The following is a 20,882-nucleotide window of genomic DNA, read 5'->3' on the forward strand; positions in this document are numbered from 1 at the left end:
AGAGAGAATCCTCCCAAATTCTTTCTATGAAGCCAGCATCACCTTAATTCCTAAACCTGAAAAAGATGTAGCAAAGAGAATTACAGACCAATTTCCCTGATGAACATAGATGCAAAAATCCTCAATAAAATTCTGGTCAATAGAATGCAACAACACATCAGAAAATTCATCCACCCAGACCAAGTGGAATTTATCCCTGGTATGCAGGGGTGGTTCAATGTTCCCAAATCAATCAATGTGATACACACCACATTAACAAACTGCAGAAGAAAAACCATATGATTATCTCAATAGATGCAGAGAAAGCATTTGATAAAATACAACACCCTTTCATGATGAAAACTCTAAGCAAATTGGGTATAGAAGGCACATTCCATGTTTAAAATTATAAACTCATCAGCCAACAAGAGGCACTTGCTTACTTCGCAGTATTTTTGAAAGCACCTGTAGGATTTTACAAGTATTTAACCCTGTAGGCCTCTGGGGCTTTCTCATTAAGATAATTATCATGTCTAGTAACACAAGATCATTAGACTTTTTAATTCTCAAACATTTGTATTAATAGCATTTTCCATTATAGAAACTTAAAATTTGGTACCACGTCACATTTTGACAGTACTTCTAATATAATCCAAATAGCCTGATTAGTTGGTGTCTCTATAAGATGAGAGATATAGGTCCTTCGATTTTTTTCAGTTGCGCCCAAACTGGAAAAACCAAAGTCCAGGATTTTCTGGAAATTTTAGAGTCCAGCTTGTTTGAAACTTTGATTTTTTGAATGCCTGTCAAGAATGCCAAGAAGGCTCAAACATGGCGACTTAAAGTCTTTTGTCATCCATAGTTATATATGATGTGCTGCTCATAAAACTAAAGTATTGTTGGTTCTGTGTTTAGCTGTCCTCCTATAGGTTCCTATGGACTTTTCCCAGCCACTTCTATTGTATTCAGTACTTTGGGATGGCTCTGTAAACAGATGAAGCCAATAATGTATTAACAGTACCAACTGAGAGAAAGTATGGTTAACTGAGGTTACTAAAAACAAAAAGCAATTCAAATCAATTGGCAATCTACAAAAAGAGTTAAAGATTTTAAAAGCTATTATTAAAATTGCTATATTGGTCTATTATGCTATGTTATGTGTGTGTACATATTGTATGTCCACATGGGGAAATTTTATTAAGAGTTTTATTTTAAATGGCTTATAGATAAGACTGTCCATAAATTTAAGCTGCTAAAATCAATCAAAGATACATTTTAATTTGTGTGACCTGAATCTGTGTATCATATGTTTTAAACTAGTTGGTAGAAAGAAACTAAAAACATTTTAGATGGTTGTGCTTAAGTTTACTGGCTAAACAAACTACACCATGTTAGATATTTAAGAGGTGTTTTCAAATACATGATTCTTAAAATTTATAGAAGGCATTGGACCTTCTGGTAAATGTTTTCTTAAGTTGTTATCTAATGGTTGAAACGGTTTGCTAAGTATTCATGTAATATTGCTATTGTCAGCAAGCGATCTAGGACTTGCTCCCTCATGTCTCTATTCTAAGCCCAACTTGTTCTTTCATTTCTCTATTCTCTTCAAGGTAGGAAACTAATTCTATTATGAAGGAATCTGTAGGATGTACAATTTAATCTTTAGACCTTATAAAAGAGATGGCTAACATTTTTCTGTAATAGCATAGCCAAAATAAGAACTTAAATAATAATCTCATAGCTAGATTCACTTCGCCATCAGCGAAGTATACAGTAAGTAGAAAAAACCTCCCTTTCAGACCAAAGGGAAAGAAAGTTTTAAAGTGAGAATATAATTTTCCTCATGGGCATTGTCTACCTTAGAAAAACTACTACAGAACATGCCTGTGACTATAGACTTGTAGTTCAGGCCACTGAAGATTAGAAATGGGACATGGGCACTCCCTTGACTTGCATCCTCTGGTCTGCTTTAACACAAACCAGGAGGCAAAGAAAGCTAGGCATCAGAAGCAATGGGTGGCAGGCCTATTAATGGCTGATCTGTACAGTGATCTGCCCTCAAGGAGACCCAACAGGCCAGTCCACTGCAGTGGCTTTCAATGTGGTAAGCATGGGCTTCAGCAGAAGTCAGCTTGTGAAGAGCCCTGGCAGCTCTGCCAAGAGTTGGATCAATGGACATGGACCTGCCCTGGAGTCGAAGGATGCCCAGGTCAGAGCCACAGATCTTATTGGCTCTAAGCTGAAAAGCCCTTCACTCAGCCCAACTTCCAAAGTGACCACTGTAGCTGAGGGGACAGCCAAGTAAGGTCAGCAACATTGCAGGCAGAACTGTAAATTTCTTGTTAGAGATGCCACCTGCCTTTACCTGGCCAGCTCTCCTCCCAGGCCAGCCAAGTAATGAAAGTCAACAGAGTGCCTTCCCCTAGGAGGTTCACACCTCCCTTAGGATGTACCCCATGTGAAGAGATAGATAGGTCTGGGCCTCTTAACTTACAAGGCCTAAAGCCCACCAGATTATTATCAAGCCCCTTCTGTCAGGTTCTATTTGCCTCTCAATCAGAAAACTTAATTGTAGCTTAGACAGCACCTTTCTTAGCTCTTCTAATAAAGACTCTGTCCTTTGTTCTAGACTCTGTCTAGCGTACTTGGGCCTCATTCCTTTGTAATCATAACCTCTACCACCAATGGCTCTACTCCCAACCTGTGTGTACTGATGGTCCTCTTCCCCACTTAATGCTGTATAATTGTTCAAACCTGGTAAATGCCACTCTTAGGATCATTGGTTACTATCCTCACTCTGTCTTTTATGACCTTGTCTAAATATGATCAGAGTCGGCAAACTTGGAAGGCTTCCATAGCCTTGTCAACTCATGACGATAGCCTAGGGTTGTTACTGGCGCCATAAACTAGAGTGTCAATTTGTTGGGTCAACAACAGGAGCTACTGTGCACTTGCTCCTCATGTGGAATCTCTGTCCTTAATGTGCTGTACATTGTGATTTAATGCTATAACTAGTACTCAAACAGTATGTTTCACTTTGTGTTTCTATGTGGGGGCAAACCGTTGACATCTTTATACTAAATTGATCTTCTGTATATAAAGAGAATTGAAAATGAATCTTGATGCAAATGGAAGGGGAGAGGGAGCGGGAGAGGGGAGGGTTGCGGGTGGGAGGGAAGTTATGGGAGGGGGAAGCCATTGTAATCCATAAGCTGTACACTGGAAATTTATATTAAATAAAAGTTAAATATTGGATTTAATTATAAAAAAAAAAAAGAAGGCACATTCCTCAACACAATCAAGGCAATTTATGAAAAACCCACGGCCAGCATCCTATTGAATGGGGAAATGTTGGAAGCATTTCCACTGAGATCTGGTACCAGACAGGGATGACCACTCACACCATTGCTATTCAATATAGTCCTGGAAGTTTTAGCCAGAGCTATTAGGCAAGAAAAAGAAATTAAAGGGATACAAATTGGGAAGGAAGAACTCAAACTTTCCCTCTTTGCAGATGATATGATTCTTTATTTAGGGGATCCAAAGAACTCTACTAAGAGACTATTGGAACTCATAGAAGAGTTTGGCAAAGTAGCAGGATATAAAATCAATGCACAAAAATCAACAGCCTTTGTATACACAGGCAATGCCACGGCTGAGAAAGAACTGCTAAGATCAATCCCATTCACAATAGCAACAAAACAAATCAAGTACCTTGGAATAAACTTAACCAAGAACATTAGAGATCTCTACAAGTCAAAGACCTCTTCGATTTGAATTACAAAACCTTAAAGAAAAAAATAGAAAGGGACACCAAAAAATGGAAAAATCTTCCATGCTCATGGATTGGAAGAATCAATATCATCAAAATGTCCATTCTCCCAAAAGCAATTTATACATTCAATGTGATACCAATCAAAATACCAAAGACATTCTTCTCAGATCTGGAAGAAATGGTGCTGAAATTCACATGGAGACACAGGAGACCTCGAATAGATATAGCAATACAGTACACAAAAACAAAGCTGGAGGCATCACAATACCAGATTTCAAGACTCACTACAGGGAAGTTGTAATCAAAACAGTATGGTACTGGTACAGAAACAGATGGATAGACCAATGGAACAGAATAGAAACACCAGAAATCAATCCAAACATCTACAGCCAACTTATATTTGATCAAGGATCTAAAACCAATTCCTCGAGTAAGGACAGTCTATTTAACAAAAGGTGGTGGGAAAACTGGATTTCCACATGCAAAAGCATGAAGCAAGACCCCTACCATACACTTTTTACACAAAAATCCACTCAAAATGGATTAAAGATCTAAATCTATGACCCAACACCGTCAAATTATTAAAGAAATAATTGGAGAAACCCTGCAAGATATAGGCACAGGCAAAGATTTCTTGGAAAAGACCCCAGAGGCACAGGCAGTCAAAGCCAGAATTAACAATTGGGATTACATCAAATTGAGAAGTTTCTGTACTGCAAAAGAAACAGTAAAGTGAAGAGGAAACTGAAAGAATGAGAAAAAATTTTTTGCAAATTATGTAACTTATAAAGGATTAATAAGCAGAATCTACAAAGAGGTCAAGAAACTCTACCACAACAAAACAAAAAACCCACTTGAGATGGGCCAAGGACCTCAATAGACATTTTTCAAAAGAGGAAATCCAAATGGCCAACAGATACATGAAAAAATGTTCAGGATAACTAGCAATCAGGGAAATGCAAATCAAAACCACAATGAGGTTTCACCTCACCCTGGTTAGAATGGCTTACATACAGAAATCTACCAACAACAGATGCTGGCAAGGATGTGGGAAAAGTCACACTAATCCACTGTTGGTGGGTATTTAAACTGGTAAAGCCACTATGGAAGACAGTTTCCTCAGAAACCCGAATATAAACCTACCACACGACCCACCCATTCCACCCCTCGGAATTTACCCAAATGAAATTAAATCATCAAATAAAAGAGCTGTCTGCACCTCAATGTTTATTGCAGCTCAATTCACAATAGCTAAGATATGGAATCAACCTAATTGCCCACCAGCAGAAGACTGGATAAAGAAATTATGAGGGGCCGGTGCCATGTCTCACTAGGTTAATCCTCCACCTGCGGCACCAGATTCCCTTAAGAGTGCTGGGTTCTAGTCCTGGCTGCTCCTATTCCAGTCCAGCTCTCTGCTGTGGCCCAGGAAAGCAGTGGAGGATGGCCCAATTGCTTGGGCCTCTACACCCACGTGGAAGACCAGGAAGAGGCACCTGGCTCCTGGCTTTGGATCGGCGTAACAATCCAAACGAGAGCTGGACTGGAAGAGGAGCAACCGGGACTAGAACCAGTGCCCATAGGGGATGCCGGTGCTTCAGGCCAGGGCTTTGACCTGCTGTGCCATTGCACTGGCCCCACAATTTTACATAATTTTATTTGAAAGGTAGAGGGAGAGACAGAGAGATCTTAGGTGTGTTGGTTCACTCCCCAAATGGCCAGAGCTATACCAGACTGAAGCCAGGAGCCTGGAACTCCCTCCAGGTCTTCTACGTAGATGGCAGGGGTCCAAGCACTTGGACCATCTTCCACTGCCTTCTCAAACACATTAGTATAGAGATGGATTGGAAGTGAATCAGCCAGGATGCAAACCAGTGCTCATATGGGATACTGGCATCAAAGGCAGTGGCTTCACTCACTGTGCCATAATGCCAGCTCCACATTTACATTCCTTTTTTTTTTTTTTTTGATAGGCAGAGTGGACAGTGAGAGAGAGAGACAAAGAAAGGTCTTCCTTTTCCGTTGGTTCATCCCCCAATGGCCGCTGCGGCCGTTGCACCACGCTGATCCATGCCAGGAGCCAGGTGCTTCTCCTGGTCTCCCATGCGGGTGCAGGGCACAAGCACTTGGGCCATCCTCCACTGCACTCCTGGGCCACAGCAGAGAGCTGGACAGGAAGAGGAGCAACCGGGACAGAATTGGGCGCCCCGACTGGGACTAGAACCCGGTATGCTGGCGCCACAGGCGGAGGATAAAATTTAGAGCCCTGTTTGTGCTTACCTTGATTCTTTCTCTTTTACTGTACCCTGTACTTGCCCACAAGTCAATAATTTTCCCTGAAGCTTGTCTTTTTAAAAAGGCAACTTTTAAACATATCCAACTTAACTTGTATTTCATGATTCCCCACCCTATTTAGTCTAGATGCTTTTCTTCAGTGATACCCAAGACTAGTACATTCAAGATGTGGGCAGTCCCATTTACAGTGATGTGATGCCAGGCACCTATTGGCATTTGCTCATGGGAACTTCATTAGTCTTTCCCTGGGCTTCCAATCATATAAAAGCACACACCATTCCAAGAGCCATGAACCAGTTTCCAAGCACTCATCAGTGCTGCGACCTACCTGATCACTCAGGGTTGGGTATAAATCCAGCTTCAAGAATCTGAACATCACCACTGGTATAACTGAAGCCACTGTTGTTAAGAGAATTACAAGCCAGATGCACTTCTGGGTCAAGGAATGCCATACATTTCCTATTATTAGAGAGAAGTGTATACTGAGGTTATATATAGAACTGAATTATAAATTAGTAGTTTCTTTGTTTCTGTAATTTGTTTTTGAGGGATGAGTTTTTGAACTACCTATGGAGGACAACTGAGTATATCCACCCCAAGTATATGGTATGTTCAAAGGTGATAAGAGAAGAAAAAAGTGCTAAGGTAACTCTTAGAAACTGCTTGGCATGGCCAACCTGAGCCAAGCATTCTCTAATCCAGTTTCAGTCCAGCTTCACTCATGAAACACAATTCCCTCATCTCGTCTTACAATTTCTTGGCTATAAAGCAGCCATATTTTTAAAAGGCACATTTACCTTCAGGGACTCTCGACTAGAAACTATCATGTCAAATTACACAATAAATGTCCTGGATGCAGGGAAAATCTCAAATAACGATCTTGTTGACTGACTATGCCAACTTTTTATGAAAGGTGAGCTTTATCTACTGCAGGGCCAAACTTAAATTCCAGGCAATGGTCCCAGAAAACCTGCCTCAAAGGGATTTTCTTTCTCTTTAATGTTAACTTGGTTATGAGGTACTCCAGATTCCAAGGAGAACAGAGAGGCATCACTGATTGGAGCATCTCCCTTTGGAAGGTGGGAAGAGGGGGATGGGGGTACTGCTGATGTGGCCATCCAACATAACAGGGCCACAGGACACTGAAATTCATTTCCAAGCCTGACACCAGTTTCCTTACTTTATACTCCCATCTCACATACTTTGATGTTTCTTTAAACAAGGAAATAAGGGTCAGTACAACAGACAGATACATTCCAGGGGAAGACGCCAACCCTACTTCTAGCACCAAAATGAATCTTTATCCTTGTTCATTCTCTAAGAACTTATCATGATACCCAAATTATCTAGGTCTCCTCTCTCAGTACTCAAGTGTTAACACCATTCAAATGGGCTTTGAGTATGAGGGGTTGGCTGCTTATTGTTATGTCTACTTTTTCTGGCATTAGAGCATAAAATCTGCCTACCAAAGAGCAGCAGATTCCAGCTGTCTTCGGCCATGGGCAGAAACAAATTTGACTTAAAAATTAAATGTCTCTTTGAGCTCCTTGAAACTCAGTACCTCCAGGCATGGCTGGAAAAAACAAGCTTCACTTTAAAACCACACTCTTGCTTGCTGCTGGCTACTAAGGAAAAAAATTTTTTTTCTTAAACCCCAATGTTGTTCTAATTTTTGAAAAGTCTCATTGGAGCTTAGTAGTTAATTCCTGGAAAAGCATGTGCTTAGCTAAAAAGAGTGGTCCCTACATAAATTACTTTCTACAGTGGAGACATTCCACTCTCTTGGTGCACATTAGAATGCTGTCTGAGGACAGGAAGTCTTGTAGTCAATGCAAGGAACTTTCTGATTTAACAATCAAACAAAAAATTAAAAATAGTTTTCCTTTCTTAATCTTATTCATAACCAACATGTCTCTACATCATTGGAATCCTTTGGTAAACAAAGTATTAACATTACCTATTAAATATGATAGCTACAATTTCAAGATTTCTGCAAAGTTAAAGAACAATATTCTTTATGTGTGCAAGAACACTATTCTTAAGTGTATGTGTGAAGTCAAATGGAATTATACTTTCGGGTGCCTTTTCATCAGTGGAATGTCTAACCTTAGCATTGGTCCTATTTTTTTCCTCCATGAATCAGTCTTCCAAGAATCATTTTTCTAGAGTGAATTACTCAACTGAGTATAGACGTAAAATTTAATTTTGCATGATTGAGCTCAAAAAGGTTGTCACCATACATCTCTCCTTTCTTGTTTGTGGAGATGAGCTCAGAAAATTGCTGTTACCAACTTATCTCCCACACATTAGAGATTTCAAAATTTCTGGGAAAGTATAGCAATAGCCCTCTTGTGCAAAGCTTAGTAGCCTTGACTGGAAATCATTTTGAAATATAGAGTACAATGGTAGTGTACTCTGCACACTGACTAGATGTATACTCTTTGTGTAGTAATAGAATCTCAAAGTGAAAGGATTGTAGGGGGTTCTATGCCACCCATTTGATGTTCAAATTTCTCTGTAATGTCTCCAACCAATAATCAAGCCACATTTGCTTGAACAATAGTCACCATAATCAGTTAACATTTACAGAAAACTTGCTATGTAGCATAATATATTTTAATATTTTATGTGCAATATTTCATTTAACGCTCATAAAATTTCTACAAAAATTGTAACTATTAATATCCTTAGTTCATAATTAAAGAGCCTGAGACTTTGAAAAAAGAAGAAACGTTCCCAGCATCACAGCTTTTTAAGTTAGAGAGTCAGGGTTCAAGTGCAAGCTCTATAACTACAATTGCCTACCCTTTATGCCATTTATGAATTAATGTCCAGCAATTTTTAAAAGGCTTTAACTTATACGTTATTTCTTCCTCATCTAAATGCAAATAAGTTCTACAGTATTGTACTTTGAGAAACTGGTGATAATATGGCATAAAAGGGAGCATCTTGTATTTCTCTTCTATCACTTATGAAAATTTGACAGGATTTCTGATAGACCCAGTGTATTTGCAAGAAGATAGTCTAATGCATCTTAGCTATTGAGAACTTATAAGCTGCTATCATTAATGATTCTTCTGCACTGGGTAGAGACAGCAGGAACTACTCTTTTGGCTCCCAAGTGTAGAAAACTTCAGATAGATCAATCAGTTCTTAGAAAAAAGATCATTGATCATCCACAGCCTCATCCAATACACATAAAAATAAGTTATTTAGACAAATAAATGTCAGCCCACTAGACCACAGGACTCACTTACCAACAAAGGGAAACTGATTTGGGAAGACGCCAAACATGCCATAACTGTGTGTTGTAAACAAAATGGAGAAATAAGTGACAATGCTGCCCCAGATGAAGACATGATTAATGACAGTCCAGTAACTGGTATCCAAGGCCATCTGTAAATAAAAGAAAATGCAGAAACATCTGTAGGGATCTAAAGAACATCATTTACCAAGTGATGTTTCCCCAGAATTGCTCTGTGAATGTTGCACCTACCTAGCTAGCAGGCCAGTAACAAACATCCTCACTTTCTGCACAAACACGGGGTTCTGATTTAACTGAATAGTCCAGATAGACAGTCAGTGTAAGAACCTATATATGCAAGCCATTACATCTGCCAAGTTTGGATTAGTATCAAGAAATAAAATGTTTAATTCCTTTTGTGCAAAAGAGAAAGCAAAACAGGTTATAATTTTAAAGTTACTTTCCAAATTGCTCTCAAAAGTTTTCTACTGGAAAAAATATTTTTATAGCATGGCAACTGTGAATTTTATGATATATATACATGAACTTTCACATCTCTGTTTTTACATATGCATGTTTTTCTTTACATCAATATTCTAACTCATTTTGATGATCCTATCTCTTAAATTGATCAAATAACAACAAAGAAAGTTCTTGATCCTCTTTTTGGTGTAAACATTAGAAACTGGAATTTGTAATGGCCTTGGAACATGTTCACAGACCCTTCTCCCTTCCAGTAACTTGTAGCAACTCAGCTAAGAGTGGTCTGGTGTTAGACAATCAAGGAAACCACTGGTAAATATGAACCCTTGAATTCTCCAGAGGGGAAAAAGTAGTTTCTAGTATTATTTGCCTCTCAGAGTCCGAAGTGGTCCAAATCTAAGTGAATGCTTGCATTTCTAGTAGAGCCTGGGGCAAGATCACAAGTTTTTTTTCTGCCTAAGAAGGCCCTACCTGTACAGTAAACAGATCCCTCTCAACATGTGGAGACACACTACCTCTTCCCATTTCTGATTTACTTGCATTTTATTTATTTATTTGAGAGGTAGAGTTACAGACACAGAGAGAATGACAGAGGGAAAGGTCTTTCATACACTGGTTCACTCCCCAAATAGCTACAACGACGACCAGAGCTGGGCCGATCTGAAACCAGGAGCTTCTGGGTCTCCCACGCGGATGTAAGGGCCCAAGCACTTGGACCATCTTCCACTGGTTTCCAGGTACATTAGCAAGGAGGTGTATCAGAAGTGGAGCATCCAGGACATGAACCAGCACCCAAATGGGATTCCAGTGCCACAGGTGGAGGCTTAATCTACTATGCCACAGCACTTGCCCCTACTGTCCTTTTAGAAGTATGCTAACATCCTGGGATGTGAACTGAGGAGAATAGAAAAGGAAAAGCCCTTTCTCTTTTTAAGAGGTCATCTTTGTCTTGGCAAAGAGGTATTGGTTTTTTTGTTGTTGTTCATTTGGCTATGCAGACATTAAACAAAAATCTACAGCTCTACCTTCCATCACTGTCAGCTCATCTCCATCAAGAGACAATGATAGCCTGACTTGTGTGTGTAGGAGTAGGCAAAGAAAAATAACCCATTTAAAATAACTCAGCTAAAAATCAAGAACAGGTGACTTCTATTGAAGCAGAACTAATAGATGAGACAGACAAGTATTACAACCAAAAAAACTGTAATAAGATCTCAAGGATATGCAATTAGATCACAGAAAAAATATCTGAAATAAAAACCACTATTTTTGAATTTTAAAATTCAATAGAGAAACCAAATAAGAATAGTCACTTATGAGAACTGAATTAATATCTGGAATAAACAAATGGAAATAGTATCTCACAACAGAGAACCAAAACTTGATGAAATGGAAAGCATGTGCAAAAACACATGAAATATGGATGGCAAATCCATAGACATCAGATCTATGAGCACAATATACAATTAATGGCATTCTAGAAAGAGAAAAAAGAATAGGGAAGTAACAAAGAAATGACCCAAGAAAACTGCTCTGTGATAACAAATACCATAGATTTTCAGACTGAGAGTGCCTCCACACCCCAGGCAAGTTAATGAAGGAAGACACACTTTGGTGACATTTGTGAAGTGCAAAGATAAAGAACTCAAACTTCTAAATAAAGAAGGCATCAATGGAACATCCAATCTCCACAGTGAAACTTGGAGATATTTCCTGAAGAAAGAGGCTCCAACTCAAGAATCCTATACCCAGACACATTATTTAAATATAAAAACAGAAAGAAAGCTTTGAGCTCAAAAGTGTCACATCTAAATGCTCTTTCTGAACAAATTACTCAAGAATATTACTGCAAATAAAAAGTATAGCCAAGACTTCAAAAAAACAAAACACATAGCACAAAAATAGTGGTAAGTGGTGATTCTTGTAAATTTATACTTAGTTCTAAATGAGTAATAATGTGACTATGAGCTGCAGTATTAATTTAGAAAGAATTTTTGAACAGTGAAAACATATGTTAAAGGAGTATTTAATAACACCCTGTAACAAAAAGTCTAAATTATTAGCACACAAGAGTTGAGAATGCAAACAGGGACATGGAAGGACAAGTAAAATAAAATATTTACAAAACTGTTTAATTAGAGGTGAGTGCAGAAGGAATTAGAACAGATATTTGAATGAAATACATAATTATGGAATTTTAGGATAAAAATATAAACATAATGATTTAAAAGACTATTATAATTGTGAGAAATTACTAGTAAAAATAGAAATATAATAAAGTATATAAATTATTCATGGGAAATAGAATATTTTTAAATTACATTTAATGCATCTAAGTATAAAAATGAAAAAATACAAAAATATAACCAAATGCAATCAAAGTAATTTTAAACAGATCAGGCAGTTGGCATAGCTTTATGATGCCACTTGGGATGCTCACAACTGATTTTGGAGTGCCTGGGTTCAAGTCCCTGCTATACTCCTGATTCCAGGTTCCGACTAATGTGTACTCTAGGAGGCAATAGATGATGACTTTAGTTGGGTACCTGCCATTCACATGGAAGACTCAAATTGAGTTACTGGTTCCTGGCTTCAGTCTGACCTAGCCCTCAATGTCATAGGCATCTGGGGAGTGAACCAGTGGATAAGCAATCGATTGTGTGTGTATGTGTGTGTGTGTCCACTAAAAATTAAAAATAAAAATTACTGAAAAAAAAGATTAAATATATATTATTACAAAAAATGAGTAGTTTCAATTCCCTTATCGAAGGAATAAAACTAGTAGAATGAAATAAGAAATAAATGGGCATGAAGGGATTGGCTCAGACTATATATTAGGGAAAGGCAAATAGAAAAACAAGAGAAACAAAAGTAACATTAAAAATGAAGCTTAAATTAATATTTTTAATCATGAAAAAATGAAAAAGCTACAAAGAAAAACTAAGTCAGGAACTTATATGTAGTGAATAACATTGCCTTGATTTATGTAAGCTAAAATCTCCTGGAAATACAGGAACTTGATAAGAATCATAATCACTATGGCCAACTTTAGGACACCTCTCTCAGTGTTTGGCACCCAGTCCCTACTGTAACCAAAACCAAGCCATAAGAGATGGTAACAACAGTGTTTCCACTACAGCTACGCAGACATGTGGTTCGGGTTGCTTCCCTTGGCATTGTATCCAGCTGAGGTTCTCCCCAGTACACTTGACCTCTGGCAAACTCCGGAGCTACACAGCAGCTTCTAATAAAACTTTTTGCTTAAAAAAAAAAAAAAACCTATTTGTAACTATAATCTTTTTGGGGAAGTATTAGAGCAGTATTTATGAAAATTTAAAATGTGCCTATTCTCTGATCTAGCAATGAAAACAGTAAAATATCTTCACCCAGCAGATTGGTAAAAAAGTAGGAGTTTTAGGGCCAGCATTGTTGGCATAGTGGGTTAAGCTGCCACCTGCGACACTGGTATCCTACATGGATACTAGTTCATGTCCCAGTTGCTCCACTTCCAGTCCAGCTCCCTGCTGGGAAAGAGGCACAAGGTGGTCCAGATGTTTGGGCCCCTGCACCTATGTAGGAGACCTAGAAGAAGCTCCTGGCTACTAGCTCTGGCTCAGTCCAGCCCCAGGCCCTGTGGACATTTGAGGAGTGACCCAGCAGATGGAAGATCTCTTTCTCTCTCTGTCTGTTCTCTCTCTCTTTCTCGAACTCTTTCAAATAAGTCTCTAAAAAAATTACAAGTTCTGAACCTATAAATCTCATTTCTAGGGATTTATCTGACTTTGCACATAAAATACACATAATGTATGCATTGTAATATTGCATCAATAAAAAAACAAATATCCTAAGAGGACTGATAAATTATTGAATATTCATTTTATAAAATTCTGTGTAGCTATTAAAAAATTGATAGATGTGAAGGTATTTTAATTTGGAAAACTTCTAGAATATCTAGTTAAGTGAGAATATCATATTACAGAATAATATGCATAATTATGACACCTTTTGCTGAATTGTGTGTGTTCAAGCAAAGAAAAAATATGGAAGGATTTAAGCTGTCATAATCATAATAGTAAAGAAAGGATCTCACTCGCAGAGATCTTTCATTTAGGTCTTCTTTTTTTTCTTTTCCATGGTATCTTGGCTTTCCATGCCTACAATACTCTCATGGGCTCTTCAGCAAGATCCGAATGCCTTAAGGGCTGATTCTGAGGCCAGAGTGCTGTTTAGGACATCTGCCATTCTATGAGTCTGCTGTGTATCCCGCTTCCCATGTTGGATCTTTCTCTCCCTTTTTGATTCTATCAGTTAGTATTAGCAGACACTTGTCTTGTTTATGTGATCCCTTTGACTCTTAGACCTATCAGAACCATCAATTGTGAACTGAAATTGATTACTTGGACTAGTGAGATGGCATTGGTACATGCCACCTTGATGGGATTGTATTGGAATCCCCTGGCACATTTCTAACTCCACCATTTGGGGCAAGTCCGATTGAGCATGTCCCAAATTGTACATCTCCTCCCTCTCTTTTTCCACTTTTATATTTAACAGGGATCACTTTTCAGTTAAAATTTAAACACCTAAGAATAATTGTGTGTTAATTACAGAGTTCAACCACTAGTACTAGAACAACAACAACAACAATGGAAAGAACGGGGCCATCAAAGAAGGAGGTACCTTTCTCTGAAGGGAGGAGAGAACTTCCACTTTGACTATGACCCTATCGGAATAAGATCAAAGTCAGCGAACTCTAAAGGCTTCCATAGCCCTGGCAACTCATGACTAGAGCCTAGGGAGATTACTGACGCCATGAACAGGAGTGTCAAATTGTTAAGTCAGCAACAGGAGTCACTGTGTACTTACATCCCATGTGGGATCTGTCCTTAATGTGTTGTCTAATGTGCAGTGATGCTATAACTAGTACTGAAACAGTATTTCTACACTTTGTGTTTCTGTGTGGGTACAAACTGATGAGATCTTTACTAATTATATACTGAATCGATCTTCTGTATATAAAGATAATTGGAAATGAAAAACAAACAAACAAACCTGGTGTTAAATTGGAAATGGCATTGAAAATTAATTAATTTTTTTAAAATATTATGTAGGATCTCTGTCTTTAATGTGCTGTACACTCTTATTTAATGCTATAACTAGTACTCCAACAGTATTTTTTTCACTTTGTGTTGCTATATGGGGGAAACTGTTGAAATCTTTACCTAATATATACTAAACTGATCTTCTGTATATAAAGAGAATTGAAAATGAATCTTGATGTGAATGGAAGGGGAGAGGGAGCGGGAAAGGGGAGGGTTGCAGGTGGGAGGGAAGTTATGGGTGGGGGGAAGCCATTGTAACCCATAAGCTGTACTTTGGAAATTTATATTCATTAAATAAAAGTTTAATAAATGAAAAAAAAAGGGAAGAAAGGAAGATGATACATTTCATTTTGAACACTTTGTTGTTTGAAATGTTAAAAGGAGCATTTTATAATTCAAATGACTGTAAGAACTGATATTCAAAGGAAATAGAAACTACCCAAGTATGGCCTGCAGCATCAGCAGGACCTAGGATTTATAACTGTCACACTAGACCATGGACTTCACGGCTGTTGTTGCCACAATGTGGAATCAAGGTTGGACAGTGAGGAAGGGATATTAATGCTGTTGTCAATATGAGCTTATTCACAAAATTCCTTAATGTTATTCCATATTTTAAAGATAGCAATTTTTGTTCAAAGCCAAAATTGCTGAGCTTCAGTGACTACAGTCACTTGCATACTGAGGTCCGAGAATTCTATGGCAAAAGAAACATTCTCAGGGCTTCCTAGAAATAAGAAGTCATAACCTTCCTCAAAGAGTTGGACTAAAATGACCTTTGGGACTGGGAATCTGTATATTCCTCAAGTTGAAATCTTAACACGGAAGCAAAGACCTGTGAGTTTGTCATCTCTTAGAGAGTTTCCCTCCCATGTACCTTCAGGCTGATGTGCTGTGCTGGATATCTCCTCACTGAAGAGAGAGGGGGTGAGCATACCTGTAACCGCTGTGTGTGTGTGTGTGGAGAGGCCCACGGCCTGTTTTGTAAAGAACGGAGGCCCACGTGGCTTTGGAGCTGGCCCTCTAGAATCAGCAGACTGTGTTCTTCAGGAAGCCGACCACGTCCCATGTGACTTAGACAGTCACTTAGCCCTGCCGCCAAGTCTATTTCCTCATCTGTGGCAATAGTGCTCATGTTTCATAAGACTATGAAAAGAATTACATGAGCTAATGAGATTGTCCCGGTGATTGGGACAGTATCTAACATGTTCCTTTATGCTCAATGTATGCTTTGTTTTCAGATTTCCTAAAAAATTGCATCTTAAGGCCAGTGCCGTGGCTCACTTGGCTAATCCTCTGCCTGCGGCACTGGCACCCCAGGTTCTAGTCCTGTTTGGGCGCTGGATTCTGTCCCAGTTGCTCCTATTCCAGTCCAGCTCTCTGCTGTGGCTCGGGAGTGCAGTGGAGGATGGCCCAAGTGCTTGGTCCCTGCACCCACATAGGAGACCAGGAGGAAGCACCTGGCTCCTTGGCTTCCGATCGGCACAGCGCACCAGTCGTAGCGGCCATTTGGAGGGTGAACCAATGGAAGGAAGACCTGTCTCTCTGTCTCTCTGTCTCTCACACTAACTCTGCCTGTCAAAAAAAAAAATTGCATCTTAATCAGTCTCCCCACAGAATAGAATACTTGGTGCCAAACAACAGTGGAATAAGATTAGTAGCTCTAGGATATACTATACAACTTCAAGGAAGTCACTTAACCTCTCTGGGCTTCATCTGTAGAGAATGACAATAATGCCCACTGTGCATAGTCTAATGCATGATATCACTTGTTGTGGTAATAATGACATAGGTTTCTGAAGGCTGCCACCAAAGCTAGGCCTTCTTTGGTCACACAGAGTAAGACAAGCTTGTAACTTGGACATTTGGAAGGGTTGAATACCTCAACCAAATCCTTCTTACTGCCTTTGCTCAAGCCTCTACAATTATTCAACAAATACCTATCTGTGTCTGGCAATGTAGTTTTGATTAAAAGTACAGTAGCAAACAAAGCATGCCAGATCCTAGAAGCCTGGAGTTCACTCTCACCCATTCTGCTTCTGGGCCACTATCTGCAGCCTGGTTCCTCCTGTCCAGGAGCTCTCCTCAGTTTCCTGGCTCTTAGAGTCCTTCTGACACTCAGAATTAATGGCAGGGGTGGAGATGGTTTCAAAGAACAGAGAAATCATATAGAAGCGAAACCTTTGAGATGGGAATAGGTGGGTAAGATACAGAGACCTTTAACCGTGCAACATGGCAAAGAGATCCCAGCCACCAAGGGGTGAGCTCTAGCACTTCCCTTGTAAAGTACGTGACATCTTGTCTGCATTGCAATGATCATTATATTCCAGTGCTTCTCAACTATACCTCATTACCATGCAGTCCTATTTATTATTTAAAAGACAAACAGCGAGCGAGAGAGAGCGATCTTCTATCTACTGCTTTTCTCCACAAATGTCCCCAGTAACATCTGCTGCCTCCCAGGATGTTCATTAGCAAGAAGCTGGACTGGAGGTAGAGATGAGACTTGAACCCAGGCACTCCAATGTGGGATGCAGACATCCCAAGCAGTGCCTTGACCCATTGTGCCACAACATCTGCCCCTAAAATATTCCTTCACAAATAGTAAACTTGGTATATTCACCATGCATTAGTTATTTCCCAGGCAGCAAAGGCCATTAACGTAAAGTTATAAAATAATTCAAAGTAAATCTCTAAAGCAGTGAAGGCCTACTGAGGGTATGTTTTATTTATTTATTTTGACAGGCAGAGTTAGAGAGAGAGAGAGAAAGAAAGGTCTTCCTTTTTCCATTGGTTCACCCCCCAAGTGGCCGCTATGGCCGGCACGTTGCAGCCAGTGCGCTGTGCCGATCCGAAGCCAGGCGTCAGGTGCTTCCTCCTGGTCTCCCATGCGGGTGCAGGGCCCAAGCACTTCGGCCATCCTCCACTGCACTCCCGGGCCACAGCAGAGAGCTGGACTGGACTAGGAGCAACTGGGACAGAATCCGGCGCCCCAACCAGGACTAGAACCCAGGGTGCCGGTGCTGCAGGTGGAGGATTAGCCTAGTGAGCCGCGGTGCTGGCGTTACTCTTAAGCTCAAAGTGAGAGAACCTACTTAAATCTATTTGGCAGTGTATGGCAAGGGCCTTATACTTCCTCATATCTTACCAGAATGCCTACTTTTACAAATATATTCTGGGCCAGCGCTGTGGCCTAGCAGTTAAGGCTACCATCTGCAGTGCCAGCATCCCATATGGGTGCCAGTTCGAGATCCAGCTGCTCCACTTCCCATCTAGCTCTCTGCTATGGCATAGGAAAGCAGTAGAAGATGGCCTAAGTCCTTGGACCCCTGCACCCACGTGGGAGACCTGGAAGAAGCTCCAGACTTCTGGCTTCCAATGGGCCCAGCTCTGGGCATTGTGGCCATCTGGAGAGTGAAAGAGCAGATGGAAGATCTCTCTCTCTCTCTCTCTCTCTCTCTCTCTGCCTTTCACATAAATCAATCTTTTAAAAAAAAATACCATATTCTTAGGAAATAGAGAATCACATTAGGAACTATGTATATGAAGGTTTGCTACCACTATTTGCATAGTGACATTCATATGCAGGAATACTGTACTATATCCATTAAAAATATTATTTCAGGGAGGATGTTTGACCTAATGGTTAAGACATAGGTTGGGATTTTCACATCCCACAATGGAGTACCTGGGTTTGGGTCCTGGCTCTGTTCTGGTTCTAGTCTCCTGCTAATGCAGATTCTAGGAGAAGCAGGTGATGGCCCAAGTAGTAGGATCCCTGCCACTCACATGGAAGACCCGGTTCTCAATTCATGGATTCAGCCCAGCTCAGTGCAAGCCATTGTAGGCATTCAGGAAGTGAGGCAGCAGGTGGCAGTGCACACTCTTGTGCTCTCTCTCCATCCCTCCCTCCCTCCCTCCCTCATGCCCTCCCTCTTTCCCAAATAAATTTTTTTTCTTTTTTTTTTATTTGACAGGAATAGATATAGATAGTGAGAGAGAGAGAGACAGAGAGAAAGGTCTTCCCTCTGTTGGTTCACCCCCCAAAGTGGCCACCATGGCTAGAGCTATGCCAATCCGAAGCCAGGAGCCAGGTGCTTCCTCCTGGTCTCCCATGTAGGTGCAGGGGCCCAAACACCTGGGCCATCCTCCACTGCCTTCCCGGGCCACAGAAGAGAGCTGGACTGGAAGAGGAGCAACCAGGACTAGAACCCGGTGCCCATATGGGATGCTGGTACTGCAGGCGGAGGACTAACCAAGTGAGCCACGGCACCAGCCCCTCCCAAATAAATTTTTAAAAGAGGAAGATTTCAAAGAATGTTTCAAGAATAAAATAAATGTTCATTACTTAAAATGAAAAAATAAGATATAAAATTATATATAATCTGATCACTATCTTTTTCCCATATTAACACTGATATGGGATTATGTGTGAATTTTAACTGTTTACTTTTATACGTTTTTCCCAAAGTTTCCTGCATATAATATGATCATAAAAATATTTTCAGTGAGTAAAGGCACCACAGGCTCAGTTTCTGTCTGGCTGCAGGTTGTGAGGCCTGAAGCACAGTCCACCTTCTGAGACCACATAGCACCGGGACTTTGCCACAGTGCCTTGCTTTTGAAGGCCTCTAGAAGCCTACGCACGTACTACATTCCACATTTCTCAAGTAGGTCAATTAGCTAGACTCAGCACAGAAGGACTCTGTCTCCCAAATGGGTTGGGAATTTATTATGGACAGGTTTGAAAACCGTGTGAGTAAATAATTCCATCAGCTCAAGTCGTTTATAATGATTCTTTCCTAGGGATTTAAAATACCCAGTTGAATTCTTTTTATGACAGGATCAAAAGAGAAAGAAGTTTCTCTTAACATCTTCCTCATTTTCTCAATACTCAAGAAATATTCCAAGCAGTATGTAGGCCCTGGGTATACAGGGACTAAAGTAGACATTACCACTGCCTTCATGAAGCTTCTAATCTGGAACATAGAGAGACATTAAAACAAGGGAATGCACAACTAAATATGGACTGACAAGTAGAGATGACAGCCATGAGATGAAAGAAGTGAGTTCTATTCCACTAGAGGGTGTAGACCTCATGTTAACTGGGGAACCAAGGTTGGCCTCTCTGAGAGATGACATCTGAGGGAAGCATACGGAATAATGTCTCAGGCAGAAAAGAGCTAAGGCACAACACAAGGACGAGAGTGGTGAATGCCAGGAGCCAAGAGAATGAATGTTGTGAAAAGTGACACTGGAGGGGTGGGTAGGGCCACCACCGCCCTTGAAGAGGTGGAGGAAGAAAATGGTTCTTGAAGAGGCAAATGTCCATTAAGGCTTGAACCAAATAGATCTGGATGGTCCCACCCAAAACATCCTGCAAGAGAGGGCCAGGGTCCCAGGTGTGAATTCCCTCTAAGCAGCATGGGTCACTATAAAAATTTGATAATCAAGATTAAGAATTGTTCAGAATTTACAATCAGGATGCAAAATTCCATAATCTTTTTGTGAATAAATAATATTTTAAAAATGAGGTTATTGGGGCCAGGACTGTGACATAGTAGGCTAAGCCTCTGCCTGTAGCACTGGCATAATATTTGGGTGTCAGTTCTAGTCCAGGCTGCTCCTCTTCCAGTCTGGCTCTCTGCTATGGCCTGGGAAAGCTGTAGAGGATGGTCCAAATGCCTAGGCCCCTGCACCCACGTGGGAGACCTGGAAGAAGCTCCTGGCTCCTGGCTTTAGATCGGCCCAGCTGCAGCCATTGTGACCATTTGGGAAGTGAACCAGTGGATGGAAGACCTTTCTGTCTCTCCCTCTCTCTGTCTGTAACTCTACTTCTCAAGTAAATAACATCTTTAAAAAGAGAGAGATTATCTCTGTGGCCTCCCAAGTTGTAAAAAAGGAGGAATGTAACTTACATCCAACTGAAGCAAGAACTGATACTTCATGAGAAAAACAGCTTCAAAATGTAAAGGTAATATAATACTGGGACTACTGTTACAGC

The 20,882-nt window shown here is 40.2% G+C and overlaps 1 protein-coding gene across 1 annotated transcript in view; it reads right to left on the minus strand.

Moving 5' to 3' along the window:
• The window catches only part of ATP8B4 (ATPase phospholipid transporting 8B4 (putative)), a 281,261-nt gene that overhangs the window by 7,000 nt on the left and 253,379 nt on the right, over positions 1-20,882 (minus strand). The window contains exons 25-26 of the mRNA XM_062206643.1: positions 9,307-9,445; positions 6,378-6,508 (exon numbers count right to left, since the gene is read on the minus strand). Coding sequence (XP_062062627.1) covers positions 6,378-6,508; positions 9,307-9,445 — 270 coding nt within the window. The remainder of the gene's footprint in view (positions 1-6,377; positions 6,509-9,306; positions 9,446-20,882) is intronic.

Source organism: Lepus europaeus, chromosome 11, assembly GCF_033115175.1.
Source record: "Lepus europaeus isolate LE1 chromosome 11, mLepTim1.pri, whole genome shotgun sequence".
Lineage (NCBI taxonomy): Eukaryota > Metazoa > Chordata > Mammalia > Lagomorpha > Leporidae > Lepus > Lepus europaeus.